Source organism: Solenopsis invicta, chromosome 5 (assembly GCF_016802725.1).
Source record: "Solenopsis invicta isolate M01_SB chromosome 5, UNIL_Sinv_3.0, whole genome shotgun sequence".
Classification (NCBI taxonomy): domain Eukaryota; kingdom Metazoa; phylum Arthropoda; class Insecta; order Hymenoptera; family Formicidae; genus Solenopsis; species Solenopsis invicta.
The window spans coordinates 22289672-22304175 of NC_052668.1; the positions used below are offsets into that span (position 1 = coordinate 22289672).

Genomic DNA, 14504 nt, shown 5'->3' on the forward strand with positions numbered 1-14504 from the left:
ATTAATCAATAAAGATCATCAATCATTTTATAGTATCATAAATTTTCAAAGAGTCGTATATTAGATTGAATATTAAGAACCATAGAATAAAGAAGAGATCCAAGAGAAGCATATAGAAAAATGTTAAATATTAGCGTATACGTAAAGATAAAAATTTTTTTCTTAAAATGTATGAAAATATATTCACAAAATAAAAGAATATTAGACATAAAAGTGATGAATGAAATTTGCATTATAAAATTATTATTACACAAAGCAATCTTAACCATTCTTACGAATGTATAGTATTGTACTTGTGCATCTCAAGTCGCGCGCAACTGAAGACTCGCATTAAAGTACAAGAAGTATCGTGTTAAAAAGCAACGGATAAGTAATGAAACAAATATACAAAAGTGCAACGATAAGCAAAGATAACTTACGTCACGGAAATTCTAAAACGACCCTAAATAGTCGTTTTGTAAAAAACGGTGCTGTGTTAAGCGATTAAATTTACAGTGATAATTCCGCGACATGTCGTATTTGCTACTCGCAAATTCTACCTACTCGTCCCTCTATTGTCTGTGAGTATTATCGGCTTAAAATCTCCGCTTATCGTTCAAACACGCGTGGATCTTTCGTATACTGATCTTTGTTGTATGTTTAAATACTACTCAAATATCTATTGCATCCTTTTAAGTGAAAACACGAGATAAATAGATGATTGGGGATGTGTAAGAAGACTTTGTACGAACAAGATACGCAGATTCCGAAGACGTCTTCGAGAAATCGCACAATTTAGCCAGTGAGTCTGAGGCCACTGTGCTGCCTACACCCGATTCTATCTTCATTAAAATCTCGCGCACACCTCGAAGCGCCGTGCCGCCTGACAAAGCGTACGAACGCCCGCGATTTGTATTGTACGCCATCGTGAAATCATCGTCGTCGCAATCCTTACGTGACATCGCGTGAGTCTTTGACGAAAAGTTTTCACCTCTGTCCCATTACCTTCGCGTCAGCCGCCGAAATACGCCGCTTGAATATGTTGACGCGTCGCGAGTTCGCGCGGAACCGTGTCTGATTGAGTGTTCAACGCTGGACGAGCATTTCGGAAAAAAAAAATCTCTCGCGTACTGCATCGCGCTGTTTAATGAGGCTACATAGTTGATTTTCTCAGACGTAAGGATCGCCTTTCCCAGTGCGAAGACCTATTTGGATGACCTACGATTGTTCGAAACGTTGTATTAAAAAACATGCGATAGGCACGCTCAGTAAACGTACGTACATGCTTGTATAAACGTACTGGCTTGTTATCATTGTTTATTTCCGAGAGCAATTAACGGCTTAATTTTTCTTTATCGAGTAATTCAAGTGTACTTTTATTCACCAAATCGATTATTGTGTACATTTTATTTATCTTGACGTGCCGAATCTTGACATATTCGGTCACATTTTAAATTCAAGAGTAATCATGTTTTTTTAATAATAATAAGTCCTTTAAATGTGATTGTATATAAATATTAATATGCTGCTAGATAAACAGAACTTCATAATCAATATAAAATATTACTTTACACAGATATTTAACAATTAATTAATAATTTCTTGACTTGTCGTTTTGTAAAAAATATATATATATCTTATAAATGAGATTTAAAATAAAAAAAGTTGTTTAGATTATCGTCAGTTTCTATTTCATTATTAACTTTAAACTTTAAATGCCCGTATCTGTCGGTATAGGAACTGCAGACTTGCATCACTATGAAAACAGTGCCTCTGGGAATTATGCACACAACACTATTTGCCCGCTTCATGCCCACATACAACGCGTAATCGGACGAATTACGTGAACGGCTATCTCGCGCAGAACATCTCTAATTGCGCACGCCGAGGCTCGTGGCTGCCAAGTGATATAGCTATTTGAGATGCGTCGCGGAACTTTTGAATTACATGTGTAGACACTTTCGGCAGGAGATAAGATAAAGCGGACTGAGAAAATTGCACTGACGTATGACCCCGTGCACGCGAAATCTTCGCTTCGGTCTTGACGCGCGTTCAATGCCGTATTAATCGACAACGGGTTTTCACGATATGCATTTCCATTCGTTTCGGCGGGCGAGCGTTCTATCTGACTTTTCAACGAGCAATTAGCAACTTTCGCGTTTCGTGAACGTAACGAACCGTTCGTTTGATCCGTTTATAAGTGAAAAAAATTCCAAGTGATTGAAAAAATATCCCGGTCGACCGAGCTCAAATTTCACCGGCACATTTCGTTCGTTTAATCGAGTGACTCGCAGCGATTTAGCACATCGTTCCAAAGTGGTTTAGTCTCGGCTTTGTTAGCACAATCCTTTATGTACGTTAATTAATGTAAAATACTATTCGCACAATCAATGTTTGGGTTATGCAAAATCAGTGCGCAGATGATTGTTTCCTTCGGTTCCGAGATAAGCAAATTGATATGGTGCAAGCATGAGCGTACATTTTTACACACACGCGTGCACGGTAAGCACACGTTTTACTTTAATAATGCCGAATTCTCAGCAATCATACTTTTTTTTTTAATGAAAAAGAGGAGATTTCACTTCTACCAATCGCCTTCGATGAGAGGTAACCTAACGATACTTGTCGCGGCTGTCATTGACGATTCGGAATCTAGCCGGATGTTTTACGACATTTTCGACGATGTGAGAAATAACACGGGGATCCACCGCGAACTGAGAGCTCGTCTTAAGAATGGGATGCAAGATTAGCGTACTGGAGTGCATGAGATGCAAAGAGCAGGAGAAGAGTATATCGTCGGGAACTAGCAGTTCTCTCGTTACAAGCGGTATGTTACTCCTTTCCTTCCTATTTTCCCTCCAACATATTTTTGTTTCAACCGTTTTACATTTTACGAGGAAATAAATTGTTACGTGTTTATGGAGATTAAATTTATGTAGACAGTGGGAAAGATATTCATTTAACAATGCAAAGCTATGTATAATTTTTAGAGCTTTAGTGTGAAGATAAACACAAATTAATGATTTATTTTTAACTTCATGTAGTCGTAAAATTAAAATTATTAAAATAATTAGTAATTAATAAAATTTAATATTTCTTGCGATATTGACGATTTAAAAAGTTGTAGCGATAACTGAAAGATTTTATTATGAAATGCAATTTAATATATTTGAACATGTAAACGATGCAAAAGTATAATATAAGTAATGTATCGGTTGCATTAATTATTTCTCAATGAATGACAATGTGAAAACCTAGAAATTACGTAAATCAGTTTCTAACTAAACTTTTGAAGCAAAGCTTAAATGTTTCTCACTGATTGCAAAATGTAATCAAGTCTGCACGTATTCAGTTCTTGGATACATGTAATATACGACTGGAGAACGTCAAACCTCGTAGTATAGTAATCTTCTGTCGAAGGTCGAATTCTGGGTGGTTACATTCTTGCTCCGCGTTTACTTGGTATGACCCGTTTACGGCTACGAGAAGCAACACTGTACTCTTCGAGAATTTATTTTTCAGATAAATATTTCTTTTCGCATTATATTAACATAAAGTGTATCTCGAATATATTTTGATACTTTAATCGGTAGCAATAACCGGTATTTTTGAAATTTTCAATGCAAATGCACATTTTAAAACATGCTTAAAGCATACGTTATTGTTAACATTTTCATAATTATATCATTATATAAATTATTTTAAATATTATCCTGTGATATATGACAAAAAAATGTCAAACTCACTCACATAGGTGAGTGTAATATAAATTATTTACAAATTTATTAGTGTCATATATTATTACTTTCAGCAAATAATATATAACATAAACTTCTGAATATTATAAAAAATAGTTATCCCTTGTGTCTATTTTATTTTTTATCCATTGCTTTTTACGGTACCACTTATGTTTTAATATATGTCTTAAAGATAAAGCATTCGTTATTAACTTTTTTTTCTTAAAATATGTATATATTCTTTAATATTTATTAATATCAATTCTCAATTATTATTTTAATTTTTACGAATTACTGATCAGACATTATAATAACAAGTTCCTTTTCATTATAACAGAAGAAAATTGTTATCTAAACATTTTTGCGGTCAAACCAGATATTTTGCTGTTTAAATAAATTTTTATTTTTTACTCTGACTTTCTAACCGTACTGTCATTTATTAACAAAATCAAATTGAAATCGCATTACCGCGCGTCCGTCTGATGGATGCCTTTCATGAAAGAGGTGGGAAGAAAGAGCGGGGGAAGTTGGACCTCAAGTAACAGTCATTCTCCTTGACCTAGTCTACAACTGACCACGGCGTATGCCGACTGGAGTCATCGTTCGAGACATGAATTAATCAAACATACAAATCCAGGGAGCAACGCTTTTCTAGTTCTTCGATTTAGGAGTCTGCACGACACAATGTCGAGCCGCGATCGTATAATATTTCACTCTCAAGGATCGAGTCTAGGACAGCAAGCAAATAGTTCCCCAACATTTTCAATAGGATTTTTTCACTTAATTTTACTTCTACCAATTTTACACTTATTTATAATTCTTTAAGCTGGAATTGATTATCTTTCAATAATCCTTTTAATAATCTTTTAATGATAATTGGCCAAAATGTTATAATTCTTTAAAAAATTTCTTTCTTCAGTCTTGCCTTTTTAAAATTCCCCTTTGTAAATATACAATTACAATTTTATTTATAACTTTTATTCTCCTAATATTTTGTGATTATAAGAACTATCTTCTATATGCTATACTTTTTCGTATCACTTTTATCATTAGGTATTTAATATGTCGTACGTATTTCTAGTAACGACTATAATTTTTTTTCATAAGAAAGAATTGAGGTTTATTATTAGGCATTATTTAAATCGCTATAGCCAATGTCGTGAGCGTACACGTTCTGCGGAGATTACGTAAAAACGAGATGTATCCGTTTCTTTCTTTACATACACTATTGTTGTAATGCAGTAGTTTGCTAATAAATATTTCATAGTCGCATGTGCACGAGTTCAGATACATTCAATTGGAGTATCAACATTTTAAGTCGAATACACATGCGTGTAATATTTTTGTCATCTATATATGTAAATACACGTCAGGTACTTTATCGATCTCATCGATTTGAGAGCTTATTAAGTGTTTTAAGACATTAGTTGATTTAACCTACTGACAAGTATTTACACGTAGATATTATTTACAGATGCAACAGAGATCGACAAGGACCAAGACAGTCTGTATCTCGCGTTCCACAAGTACCATTTTATCACCGAAGAGGACAATCTCAAAGTAGCGCAACGTTAGTTAATTACATTAATCGTTATATAAAGTTACTTATATATAACTTTAGAAAGCATCAAATCAGTACTTATATTTTATATAATCTAAAATCATATAAACGTGATTTTTACAACTTGATTTTGTTGTCAGCATTGACACGCGTGTGCTTCCTCTCTCAATTAATTCAATTACATTAATTTCATTAACGTTTATACGAAAACGGCTTTTGTATAAGTTGCTTAACTAATGTCAATGATATCTATATTTTTGGACTTCTGTACACACGTAAGCAAGCTACAGGTAGCTTGAATTTTTATCTTATCAGATCTAAGATTGTTAAAACAATGAATATATTTAAATGCCCATGGCAACGTACGCGTTCTGGCCGAAACAATGGTTACATAAATTGTTACATAAAATGTTACATAAATTGCTGTTTAAACATTTAATAGAATTATGAACAAATAGTTTTACATCTATTTTTTTATCCAATTAGATTGAATGTTATTTTTTTAAATTTAATTACACATGATTATGGCAATCTCTATATACGCATTATTAAAATAATTCTTGGGGTTTTTAATATCAAAGAACATCCTTTAATTTTTACGGGTTTTTTTATGTGCTTTAGTTTGCTATGCACTGTTATTAATATTTTTTTAAATAACGACTTAATTCTTATCTACTTCGGAGAATCGCGTCCTCCTTTTTTTTTAAACTCAGTTTAACGCGATATATATTTCTGTTACATTAAATGGACCTGCAGTATCTCCAGTCTCCCCGACGACGCTATCGCGTTGCTCTTGGGGCTCTCTGGGGCCAGTCAGTCTCGAGCAGAATTTTAACTTGGTCGATCCGGTACTCTCGGTCAGTCGCTGTCTTTGGGCCGCAAACGATACATCGTCCGGCACCGGCGCACACGTATATCGATTTTTATCGTCGTTTTAATCCACTCGTGATTTTAACGCCCGTGATTTTAACAATGTCGGAACAAATCGTATTTCAGTGACGTTAATTGTGAAATCTCGTGAAACTAACTATTTCGAGTGCATGTGTTATTTGTATATGAACAATTTTCGATTTTCAAACATTCTCAAACATATTTAAATAATGAAGTGCAACGAGAAAAATCAAACATTAGGAGAATGTATGCTAAATTTTTTGACTTAATATAAATGCATGTGATTAAAGATTTTTAAAAATGTGAAGATTTTTTTGATAATATTTTTTGACATTTTTTTTGCCGTGAAAAATTAGCAAAATTTTGAAGAGATTGAACTAATAAAAGTAATTTCAATTTTTATCTTTGATTTTATCTATCTATTGCAAAAATAAATACATGTTAGATTTTTATATTTTAATATTATTTTTTTAAAAATTCCAAAATAATTTGCTATTAAAATTGTACAATTATTTTCGGACAATTTTAATACTACTGACCGACTTATTTAAATCTAGATAACTAACCCAGTATTTTTGAAATTAATGATTGATAAGACTTTGACGATTATTTCGATTATTTTATCAATTAAAATCACTTTATTATGTGTAATAATTTAATCTATAAAAAATAATTGTTAGACTTTTATCATTTTTAATTTATGGCATTTAATAACAAATGATAAAAAATATTTTTAATTAAAAAAATATATATATCTCTTGAGTTTTTAATAATTAAAATTAATTACAGTTTTAAAGAATGTAAAAACTTGTCTCGTTAGTGCGGATTTGAGTGATATTTTAAAAGAAAAATTCTTTGACGAATGTTTAATGTGAACAATGACGTGTAATAACATAACGCTATCAGTGTAATGAAAGCAGACGCAAAGAAATACAGTTTCAAACAGTGCGAGATCACGTAGCTCCGCTTAACTCAATGATTGCAAGGCCGAAAACATAATTCATATGGCATCGCCGCCGAATGAGTATTTCTTCCCAAGCGAGGACGAAGACAGCTTGGAGGATGAATTATTTCCAGATCATTTATTCGGTGCGTAAATGATCGTATCCAGTCTCTAAAGTCCCATTTTGATTCCATCAAATATACGTACGCGCATTACTCAATTATTTTATAATAAGTATGTCATCCTGAAAAATAAAACAGTCTTTCAAAAAATTGGGGCAACGATCAATCCACTTTGCCTATTAAATCCAATTGACATTTAATTGCAATAAATGCCACTGTGACCCATAAACCCCATAAGATACACATAAAGAATAGGTATACCTCTAACGAGCTTCATTATCATAATTACTGATGCATTGACAACTAAATCACGTAATTCATAGATTGAGCAAGACTAGGAAAATGTCCGATATATGTATAAACTAAGACACGTGAGTAGAGTACAGTCAGCTTTATTACATGGAACCGCGCATAGCTGTAGAATCGACAGACCTTCAATTACGATGCTATGGTCACGCTTAGCAACTACCTGTTGCTAAGAATTTTCGATTAATTGAAAGAACATCCGTTTCCGAGTTTCGAGATTGATTTTAATTGAATATTTAATTGTTTCAGATAAGACGGATGCGCTTGACATTGTGGCTGAAAAGAATGAAAAAACGCCCTTCGAGAACACCACACATGATGAGAACGGAGATTACTTAATTGTGAGTTACTTCTCTTCATTATTTTCTAATAATATAAATATATTTTAAATGTCATTTTTCTATTTTACATAAATTGCTTGATAAATGAAACATCAAGCAAAACGGAATAATTTACTTATATTATGCTCAATACGTTCTTCTGAAAAATTCGATACGTACAACACGCAAAATCCTCGTTACATTTCCATTAAAACAAATCTTTATAAAATCGTAAAATTATTAAATTAATTTTTAATTGTGTTAATGTGACAAACTCCAAATATATTTTCTATTGTTGATGGCGCAATATATCAATAGATACGATGATAATTTATTGGATTTTATGAGAAAGTGATAGTACAAGTTCTATATGTGTAGACTACTACCGCATAACGACGATGCACTTGACGATAGATGACGCGGCTTGTGACGTAGGCGTGCGTTATCACATTTCTATTAATCAGGTCTGCTATCTAGACTCTTTCATATTCGTAGTCAGAGATAAGGATCGCCTAAGCATTGTTCGACTTTGTATTTTTGAATATGGATAAAAGGTAGACTGATTTTCAATATCGCATCACCGATTGTTTCTAATTTTTCATGAATATTCAGTAAAATTTTTAATATCGTTAAAATTTTCATGTTGAAAATATTAAAAAATATTAAATACCTATGCAGTTCAATAATGATAATGTAAAAAAAATACGTAATATATTTTTAGCATTGTATTTGAATAAAAACTCCGAATTATCCCAAATTAAACTTTATTAAATGGAGCGATATTATCTATTTGATAAGTATTTAATCAATATTCTTCAAAGTTATGCGATAAATATTTATCTAAATATTCGATCTAAATGTCGATTTTGACTTGTTATATTTTTAATTTAAAGTTTTGTTATCTTACTTTTACTTTCTTTATCTCTACTCTGTTATACTTTACTCCCTTTATCTTTTATGTGAAAGAATATCTATTTAAAAATTATCAATAATATTACGTTGTTTGTTTATAAAGTATCAATAGAATTGTTCAAGTTTTACAAAGGATTTTTAATGTAGACAGAAAATTGAAATTATCTAACAAAGAGGAGTTGACGAAAAAAAGTCATGCGGAAACGTGCGCATAAATAGCTCGAAAAGGGAGAGACGGCGCAAGTCCAGCTCGCGGAGAATATTTAATCGTTAAGGGAAGGCAGCGAAAAGAAAAAAAAAGAGATGAAAAAAAAGCGGAGAAATAATCTAGCGAAGAGTGACCGTCAGCCCTCTCCGTTCTCACAGGACCCCCGTCGGAAAACCCGCAATCAATGTTCCCTTCGCCCCGCGATAAAAGCTCCGCGAGCGGTGATTCTAAATATACGTGCGTTTTTCTGCGTATCGCTGACGCGGCTTTCCGCCGAGACCAACCCTTTCAATAATTCGCGCGACGTTTACCACAAAGTTTCGCGCGGGGGTGACGACAGGGTAATGCTCGATCGGCTTGATAGTCATCTGTTCCCCAATCCGATTAAATATGAAAATTGCTCGGACGCGCTTCAACGTCGCGAGTATAAACGCAGGTTGAATAATTGATTCGCTGCGCGCAATCGCGGTGAGTACGAACTCACTCATTTGGTCGCTCCTCCTCGACGAGTCAAGATCTCGCCGCTCGAGAACGACTATAGATAGGTCTATAGACTGTCTATAGACAGTCTCTAGACGAGCACGAGCGAGCAGATGAGAAACGGCAGTGGAGAGTCGAGACCGACGAGTTGCTCGCTTGTAAAGTATGCGGATGTGCAGCACGCGTTTGTCGTGCACGTTTCGGGTTGTCCGAAATACGTCAGGTAAGAGGGAGATGTTGATTAGTTACGCACCGCACGCGAGTACGTGAAAAGCGAAGTCGAAGCGGGGAAATCGATCGCCTGGCGCGCCGGCTCTGAGCCCCTGAAGAGCGTAAAGTTGCCCCGCGATAAACTTTCTATTATTTTCCGACGGGCGATATCAGAGTTCCCGAGCTTCGGCGTCGGATGCGAGCGGGATTTATAGTTGATTTGTGCGACCAGAAGAAGTGTCTAGTTAAGTAGATGTTTGGAACGTGTTCGAACGCGACGATGTCACTCTTTTGTCTTCTTCACCTTCTTCGCCGTCGTCCCCCTTTTAATCGTTGTCTCTCGAACGTGCTCGTGCACTCTCTATAGCTCGAGCGATAGCCGAACGAAACGCAATCGTTCAAGTTGTCACGCACGGCAATTATTCTGATTGAATTATCGACGGGAACGGTGTTTCGTGAAAAGTTAGACAAAGTTTGATACTATAAGCTAAAAGCGAACACGTTACACGAGTAAGTTAAATGCTAAATGAGCAATTTGCATTTGACAACCTGTTGATACAAATTTTTCGCGCGTTTTCGCGCGAAATGTTTGGCTCACTGTAATCGTTTGGCTCCGATAATTATTTTCCTCTATTGTTTCTTCTAATTTTACAGAAGCACAATTGTAAGATAATTGCAATTGTCACTCGCGTTCACTCGCCGTTACATTTACGTCTATAAGAGAAACGTTGATTAATACCGCGAAATGACTGGCGACGAATCAATATAACCGTAGAATAACCGCTGTTCTGTCGCAATAAGCTTTTTTCTCGGTCGCAGAACTTTCTCTACCTGAAGCAGACGAGCTTTTTTACTCCTTCACGGTTTACCCTCGTCGAACAATTAAAAAAATGAATATAGTCCCGTGTATTCCACGGCCTAACGTACAGTGTTCTCTCTTTTTTAATTAACAATCCCCTGTGAACGCAAAAAAAAAGAGACCGAGGACGTGATATTCCGAACTGACCATACAATGTCTCTCTGTAATTCCGTATTTGATCACGATATCATCCACGAGCGAGCACAAATTGTAAAGACACAAATAGTATTTGCAACCTGCTACCATTTGTTAACTTGGCTACTACAATTTGTTGAAATTCAGTTACTGCAAATGTACGATATCTATGATTAATTTGAATTTTATTAAATGTAAAAAATGCAAGTGTTACAAAGCAAGTTTTATTAAGGATGGATTATAAAATTAATATTATTAAGAATGTAAAACTAATTTTTGAAAAATAATGACGCTAGTAACTTTCTCTTAAAACGAAAACGTATGTAATGTCGTATTAAGAATATAGTCACTGTACGTGTTATTTTAAGTGCACGATAAAACTTGCGATATCGCTTATTTATAAATGCTTTTTCCATGGGATAAAATTTTATCCGGTTTCTTCATAAAAAGTACTATCTTTATAGGAATTCTGTTATGCGCGCAGGCGCCTTATCGCAAAAAGACGACTGTTTTTGCTTCTTCTTCTGATACATCGAGCGAGTACATCGATCTCGCTATCTATTGATCGATAATCAATGTTATGATGATCCTCTCTTTAAACATCTCGTCTTCTGCAAGTCTTGTAATAGTTTGATAAAGTTAATCATTGATAATAAAGTATGAAGTACTTATTACAAGACGGCCCGGAACAATTATATCTGAAAGACAATCTTTAAATTTAATTTAATTTCAAGAAATATAAAAAAAACACAAATGGCACGGAGTAATATATCCATCTGACAATATGCAATACGGTGCATTCTTTTAATATGGCGCATCCGTGCTATGCAGTTGCTATTTTGCTTTTACAACTCACGCTAACAAGACATTGAAAAATGAATAGACGAATTGACTACTGCTTTGTGTCGGTGTCGAGACTGATGGCAGTAACGTTCACGAGGAAGAATCGTGAACATGGTGCAGTAGTATCTTTAGTGTCGTGTGCGAGCATATGCGGAAGAGGTGGCGCAATAAAAATAAGATGCAAGTGGCTAAATTAATTCCGCAACTGACGGTACGCATTAAGTACGAATTTATTATAGACGTTCCTAGTGCGATTTATATTCATAATTTTATTTTATTTTATTTTATTTTTTTAATTGTATTGGGAATAATTAATTAATTGCTTTCTCGTAAGTCGCACAAATATTCTCTGACGCATCTGTAATGCGCAGTAAATATATGTTTTCTAAAACAGCCAAGAGTTTGCAATAACTTGCAATGGTTGTCATTTTAAAATAGCGTTTTTACATAAAATCGCTGACTTCATTATTATCGTCATATCTTTGACATATAAAGGTTAGAATAGTACGATCCAACTAACAATTCACAAATGAAGGATCAATTTACTTTAAGAAATGAAGGATCAAGTTATTGTAAAACCGTAAAAAATGTGGAAATGTCTCCGCGTGCACGTCGTCGAGCGAAAATTTACAAACTACTTGAATCAATGTATCTAGATAAAGAGGAACCAGTATGTATCCGGTACTGATATCGACGCATTAATATTAAGTCTCTGATTAGATTTCGTTAAATAAAGGTGTTACTCATGGCAAACACACGCACACAAATTATAAAAAAAGGAGACTGATAAATCCCTTTAACCATTTTATCATAAATTTATTTTATTCAGCCTCGCGAATTTTGTTTTTCTTTTCTCGTTTACAGAAGGGACCTCAAGATCTTAGTAACTATTTATTGACAACCAACGTTCCTAGTATTGTAAAAGTAAGTATCCATGTCCAATTTTTAATAAAATTACAATAAAGTATCTGACTTTGGTGCCATTAAGACACATTAGTTTTAAGGATATTAATTTTGCTTTCCATACTTTTGTAAAACTTCTCCATTGCGTAGATATTATTAGTCTTTAGCAAAGATGATCAACAAATGGACATACTTGCTAATAGCGCGAGAAGATTGGGATGGAGTGTATCGGTGGCAAAAGACGCGGAGAAAGCAATAGAACTTTTTCAAAATCGTGCTCACGAATTAGTGATTATCGATCATAGGGGACACCATGCGGCCGAAGGCGATGCTATTTGTAGGTATGGTGAATCATTGAAATAAAATCTAACAAATGTAATATCTATAAAAATGATTTCTATTCAAAAAGCAAATTTATTAAAAAAAATTATTAACCTTTGTAACGTGTGATCAGTAATTTACTCACATGTATATTTTTTTTACACAACTCTACTTCAAAAAATGAAAATACTAAATTTCAGAGCGATCAGATCAAGTCCGGTTTATCACAGTTCTGTCATAATAGCGCTCGTAAAAAAATCGTAAGTCAGCTAATATTTTTTTCTATATGATTTAATTTACCTTTGTTTTTAATATAAACGTTTGGATTTCATGTTTTCTAGATACTTCATGCTTGATGAGAAAGACCACATTGTGGCATTGAATTTGTTAGAAACGGGTTTTAGCAGAGTGAGTGTTTACTCGAATACAAAAATGCTTTAGGAATACATAAAAAAAATTTATAGATAGATTTTTTATTCGGTTCTCTATTTAGTTTCGCTTATATTTCAGGCACTGATAGAATGTTCGCACGAAGGTATATTAATAAACGAATTAGTAGGGATATATACTAGCTCATTGTTGCCGAAAACTCAACTAGCAGCAGCGCATGCATTATATTTGGCACTTGACAGGTGTCGCGATATGGTGCATGTGACCAATGATAAGAACATTGTACAGGTACAGTAGAACCCGGATTACCCGATCAAGTTACAGATAACATATTATCCAATCCTCACATTTCGTATAGTCATTTTCAATATTTTCAATTAAAATGAGAATTTTATATTTTATTGTATTTTATTACGAATATTCATCATGTAATGTGTAGATCGTAATTTCACATTGTTTTTAGTTTCTAAATAAAGTCAGCGAAAAATTGTTAGGATATAAGACAGAAGAGATGATTGGAAGAAATCTCTCGGAAATAGTATACTATGAAAATTTCGCTCTCATGGAACAGCAATTGAGTAAGGGTCGGGAATTCGAAGGGAATATGAATTGCAAGAGGAAAAACAATCAAATGATCACGATCAATTGCAGGATAATTCCGTTCTGTATCACATTAAAGTACGTGTCCTTGATGTAAGCGTCTAAAATATTGAAACCTTTTTTTCTTCCTGTATAATTTTGTTCTTTCACATTGATTTCAATGAACTTTCATCTCTTTCGATACAGAGTATTATCATTATTAAAATATGCTCTGTTTATTGTTTTATAATAGATATTCTATTATTACTTTATTCCATTGATTATTATCGTCTATCTTTAGAAAACCAAGTCATTACATATACGTATACGACACCACGTATCTGTCGGAAAATTCAGCGCCAATAAGCCCAATTTGCAGCCCTTTACATCCTCCTCTTAAAACGAGTACATTGTCGAACGCGAGGAAATCCTCGGATGTCAGATCTGGTGTAAGCGAAGGTAATGTATTTCTATAAATATCAAATTAATAATATCGTTAATATCAGTGGAGTCAACAGCAATTTAAAGTGACATCAACAATAAATTATTAATACGGATAATTTTATCCTCTCAGTTTATCGATATGCCCTTCAATATAAAAATGAACGCGTCGAAAGGCGCGAATTAGGTCACCAGCAATTTTATGGCACACTCTGCGGCACGTATTTTTACGTTAAAGAGTTATCACGCCGATATCAACCCTACATATCGTTGCTGTAAACATGTCAAGAACTTTAATAGCACAAAACTGGGACACACCTGTTACAGCTCGAATAATGCGAAAGCTTTATGTATCATTTTAATT

General features: G+C 34.0%; 1 protein-coding gene and 1 long non-coding RNA gene across 13 annotated transcripts in view; one reads left to right on the forward strand and one right to left on the reverse strand.

The window, feature by feature from the left end:
* The window catches only part of LOC105195169 (high affinity cAMP-specific and IBMX-insensitive 3',5'-cyclic phosphodiesterase 8), a 47245-nt gene that overhangs the window by 24481 nt on the left and 8260 nt on the right, over positions 1-14504 (forward strand). For 2 of the 12 annotated variants that reach the window (XM_026133560.2, XM_026133561.2), the window contains exons 1-10: positions 1570-2806; positions 5191-5286; positions 7789-7880; positions 12371-12430; positions 12560-12750; positions 12931-12990; positions 13072-13138; positions 13241-13408; positions 13584-13813; positions 14001-14158. In XM_026133560.2, coding sequence (XP_025989345.1) covers positions 2713-2806; positions 5191-5286; positions 7789-7880; positions 12371-12430; positions 12560-12750; positions 12931-12990; positions 13072-13138; positions 13241-13408; positions 13584-13813; positions 14001-14158 — 1216 coding nt within the window. In that variant the 5' untranslated portion in view covers positions 1570-2712. Of the gene's footprint in view, positions 1-1569; positions 2807-4017; positions 6415-6957; positions 7258-7788; positions 7881-9545; positions 9683-11517; positions 11718-12370; positions 12431-12559; positions 12751-12930; positions 12991-13071; positions 13139-13240; positions 13409-13583; positions 13814-14000; positions 14159-14504 lie in introns of those variants that run through there. The other 10 variants (XM_039448919.1, XM_039448917.1, XM_039448915.1 and 7 more) reach the window with 9 other exon arrangements.
* Positions 6919-7805, reverse strand: LOC120357699. The gene is made up of 2 exons (XR_005574702.1): positions 7666-7805; positions 6919-7355 (listed from the first exon to the last, which is right to left on the reverse strand). It is a non-coding gene; the product is annotated as an uncharacterized LOC120357699 (long non-coding RNA).